General features: G+C 37.9%; 1 protein-coding gene across 6 annotated transcripts in view; it reads right to left on the bottom strand.

Annotated features, from left to right (window-relative positions):
• LOC107667593 (mitogen-activated protein kinase 9-like) overlaps positions 1-4,560 on the bottom strand; it is a 54,048-nt gene that overhangs the window by 30,060 nt on the left and 19,428 nt on the right. For all 6 annotated transcript variants that reach the window (XR_001631796.1, XR_001631797.1, XM_016459300.1 and 3 more), the window contains exons 2-5: positions 2,753-2,904; positions 2,228-2,357; positions 1,343-1,401; positions 787-925 (exon numbers count right to left, since the gene is read on the bottom strand). Coding sequence is in view for 4 of the 6 variants with exons in the window: in XM_016459300.1 (XP_016314786.1) it covers positions 787-925; positions 1,343-1,401; positions 2,228-2,357; positions 2,753-2,868 (444 nt within the window). In the remaining 2 variants the exon portion in view is untranslated. The remainder of the gene's footprint in view (positions 1-786; positions 926-1,342; positions 1,402-2,227; positions 2,358-2,752; positions 2,905-4,560) is intronic.

Here is a 4,560-nt window from a genome sequence, read left to right as displayed (position 1 = left end):
TTTTTTGTTTTTCATTTAAATGTTAAGTTTTGAAATTTTGTTGTATGTATTTGTCATTTTTATTTAATTTCTTTAGTTTTAAAATGTGTATAGGTAGTATTTATAAAGTTTTAGCTTTTAGTTTTGGATCTGTTTTTAGTTGTTTTAATACTACAATTGATTTCTTCTGTTGTCCTCATTTGTAAGTCGCTTTGGATAAAAGCGTCTGCTAAATGACTAAATAAATAAATAGTTTAGAAATTTTAATTTAGTGAAATTTTATGTTCAGTTAAATTTATCATTCATTAGTTTTCACATTAGTTTCTCAATTGTTTTTTCTTAGGTGTAGTTTTAGTAAAAGTAGAGTAGAGTGAAAGTTAACACATTAATCACTGTACAATTGTGACATGGCTCTCTGGAAGGTTTGAATCTGATCAATGGCAATGGCAGCATTATGACATGAAGTTACATATTTTAGCATAATGACCAATGAACTGTATAATCAAACTTTTTTTTTTTACATAGTTTCGCTAACTTCTCACAAAATGAAATAATTTCACTCAAATCGATATTTCAACTACATTTAAGTAGCCACGCTAATAAGTGGGATAATTTAATTTTTTATTTTATTTTATTGCTAAATTTGATAATTTACAGAGCACCAAAAACTAAAACAAAAAAATTAAGGTTAGTTAACATTTCTTTTTATTTTCTGTTATTTATTCTAATTATTTTAGCCTTGTTTTTACTTAATTGTCATATGAGTTGTAGTTACCGATAATAAACTTTCCACAGAGAACATCTCACCCTGTGAATGATGCCAGCTGAGTGTAGATGTCTGATGCCACACAGGATCTGGTAGAGCAGGTAAGACATCCTCTCATGGTCCAGGTCCATGTGGATCACCTGACAAAGGCTAGCGTCCATCAGTTCCATTACCAAGTACCTGAGAGAAACCAGATTCTTCACAGTCTCCTGTGCTCACGTATAACTCAAATGATCTCTTACAAATCCTTACATGCATAGTACTGACTAGCATATAAAAACCCCAGACCCCAAGCTTAATGCTTAATAGTGTCAGCAACACTTCTATAAAACACAGCAACAGAAGTGCTGTGGTCAGGATTTATAATTAATCTTGATTTAATAACATATAATTTTCTATTCTAAAGCTATAATTATCACGCAGCAGTAGGACAGCGTAATTCATCAGTTCCTCTTGAGAGTGCATTGTGGTCTCAGCAAAACTATGAATGTTAATAACAACGCCAAAGGACCAATACACCCTACGGCCATACAAACTCAGCTTACACTAAATGACAAGGTCAGCATAAACACATGAATTTATAAACTCAAAACTTACAAATCCTGAAACTCTTCCAATGACTTCTGGGGTGTGAAGACATTAAGCAAACGGATGATCTGGAAGGGAAAGAATGAGAAAATAAATCTGGACTAATCTACACATAACAATCAGCTTGACAACAAAGGCCAACGTCTCATTACCTGTTTTTAAGTCATAAGCAACAGTCACTGGCCAATTAGCAGCTATCAAATAAATAATTTAACCAAAATAAGCTTACTGGTTGCTGATTAATCAAAAAGAGCTAATGGTAAAAGGTCATGTACAACATTTATACTGCTTTTCAATTCAGAGTCGTTATAAAGTTTTGAATTATTCTATGTATTTTCTATACAAGCTATTATTAACAGTAATTACCAGTATATTAAATGTAAATACAGTGGGCTGAATATTTATTGAAGTATTTAATATTAAATTATAATAATAATAATAACACAAATTTTACAATACAATAGTAAAATTACAATGCTAACATTCATGGCTGTCTTAATTTCACAAATTTCTTGAATCATATAACAACCTATTTTGGATTCAAAACATAATTTTTAATTTTGTAAAGTTACGGGTAATGTTATTTCCAAGAATTACATCTGAATTTAGCTCATATGTTCATGTAGGACTTCTGTTCTTATTTTTAACTGCATATTGTTTTCTCAGCCAAAGTAGGCCGTTCAGTGACAGGAAATTGGAGAGAAATGTCAGAGGTAGTTGCTCAGTCTGTCACCTCTCTGACATTCTTAACCGGTGAGTGTGATAGAGCTCTGACATCCCAGCAAAAACAGCCTGTAGGTGTGATAGCCCTGACCAAATCAGTTGAGTCAGTTAGTTTGCCGCAGCCTCAAAGCATACTTCTGAATGGAAGAGTGCACTGTTAAGGGGACGTACATTCTTGTGATTAACACACTTGAGCAGAACCAGCTCTCTGTAAGCCCTCTTCGCATGGGTCTGGTTCTGAAAGGGCCGGCTCAGTTTCTTCACAGCGACTGGGATGCCAAGTACAGTGTCCAGAGCGGAGCTTTATGGGGCAGAAAAATGGGCACACTGACATGATCACAATCATCATTGTAGTTACCATCATTTGTTCAAGTATGATTCACGTCCATATTTATGCATTTATGATGTCCTATTATACCTCAATTCACTTTTAAATGCCCTTTGTATGTCATTATGGTATCAGACATTTGGTGTCCATCTCCTGCAGTAAACAATATAGACATGCAGCTAGCTGTAAAATCCCTCTCATTACAGCAGCTGTAAATCAGGGATCCAAATCTCTAATGAGACATTCAGGTCAATTACAAAAACACATCTGCTGCGCTCATGACACATGGAGACAGGCAATGCCTAATGGGATGATGACATCATTAGTATGGAGGCAGATAAAACTGTTAATTCCAGCCGCGCACTCACCAGACGATACCCTGGGCACCGTATCCGATGGCGCAGAGCTGCTGGTACCTTCTGAGCACCGTAAAGGTGGAATCACCCACCTGCACGCTGTAGAACTGCCCCTCCCCCTCGGTCATGGCTCCTCCCACTGAGTGCCTCTAGATGAATCAAACCTGAGAGAGAAAGAGCACAGTACATGAGAGTGATGAAGAGATGATGTGAGATGTAGCAGTGATGATTGCACACTGAGCTCACTCCCCCGTGTCCCCCGTGTGTGGGGCATGACATTGCCGATGACTCATCCAAGGAGAATCAGATGTAATGCATAGCCATACTGAATGACACAGGATACCTATAGGATTCCATTAGAGAGTCAAGCCAGTGATCGAGCACAAAGATAAAAGCCATGGTCCACTGACAAGCCATTCTTAATGCATTTAAACAAACACAAAAACCACAAACGAATGATGTCTATGCTTCACACTTCCCTGAACTGACTGAGCAATCCTTCTCTCGCTTCTCTAATTAGCTACAGTTAATTACAGTAAGGGATTTGAACTAACCCTTAGGTGTGTAACAGTACGCAAAAATTATGGTTTGGTACACACCTCGATTTTGAAGTTACAGTTTGGTATGTTTTCGGTACATCAGGGAGAAAAACAACATAAAATAGCTTTTTTTCTTTTTTATTAAACAGTGGTTACTTTAAGAAAAAAAAAAGAAGACTTTCAAGTCTGTCAATACTTCTGCAACACACACTTCATGTGCAGTTTATGGTTTGCATTGTAAATGGGGAAAGAGATGAAATGCTTACAAAATTAATGATATCGCAAAGTGTGTGCTGTTAAAGGGCTCATATGATGTTGCTAAATAGAACATTATTTTGTGTAATGAAATGTGTTTATGCGGTTTAAGCATGACTTTCTAACATTTACAGATGAAAAATATACCTGTGACATGTCAGTTATGCTCTGAGGAAAACACAATGTCTTAAATGCATTAAACAGCACAAATATGTTTGCTGTTTACCATGGTTTTTTAAAGGTGCCACAGAATGCAAAAATCACTTTTATAAGGTGGTTGAACACAGTTGTGTGGCCGCAGTGTGTGAAAACAACCAGCCTATGGTAAAAATCCACCCACTCATTGTTTTATAATCCCAATAAATCATAAATAGTCTCTCCGCACTAGCAGTTCCAGATTTCTCACTACTATGACGTCATAGTCTGGGAAAGTCCCGCCCATTTGTGACACTCTCTGCCCTATTAGCATATACACAGCCCTGAGTGAGAAGCAGCGGTCTGCCATTACTGTTTTCTTTCTGTAGCTGCTGGAGGTACAATGTCAGCGCCAAAGAGCCATTAAAAGTGTAGTGTGTTGGGATGCACCAACGAACATAGGAGGCTCCATAGACCGCTGAGGACACAGCCGCATTACTGTTTTCTTGCTGTAGCTGCTGAAGATACAATGTCAGCGCCAAAGAGCCATTACAAGTGTCGTGTGTTGGGATGCACCAACGAACATAGGAGTCTCCATAGACCGCTGAGGACACGGTGGTTAAATTTCATTTTCGAAGGAAATGTCCCGGAAAAGTCCTATACGTTTGTGCTAACACTTTACGCCGGACTGCCTCACAAACGAGGGTCAGTTCAGCGCTGGAGTTGAGCAAAGATTGCTTCTGAAAGAGGGATCGATACCAACGCTTCATGCGCAAACGTCCAGACTTCAGACAAAGTAAGCATCACGCTAGGATTGTGACGGTGAGGAAATTTTCCCACCGGTTAATCGACGTGTGACAACACCGGTAATACCGGTATCACCATGGGGGC

This window comes from Sinocyclocheilus anshuiensis, unplaced genomic scaffold (genome assembly GCF_001515605.1).
Source record: "Sinocyclocheilus anshuiensis isolate Anshui unplaced genomic scaffold, SAMN03320099.WGS_v1.1 scaffold1903, whole genome shotgun sequence".
Taxonomy (NCBI): domain Eukaryota; kingdom Metazoa; phylum Chordata; class Actinopteri; order Cypriniformes; family Cyprinidae; genus Sinocyclocheilus; species Sinocyclocheilus anshuiensis.
Note: the sequence above shows the minus strand (reverse complement) of the source record. Positions and strands in the feature narration are given on the sequence as shown.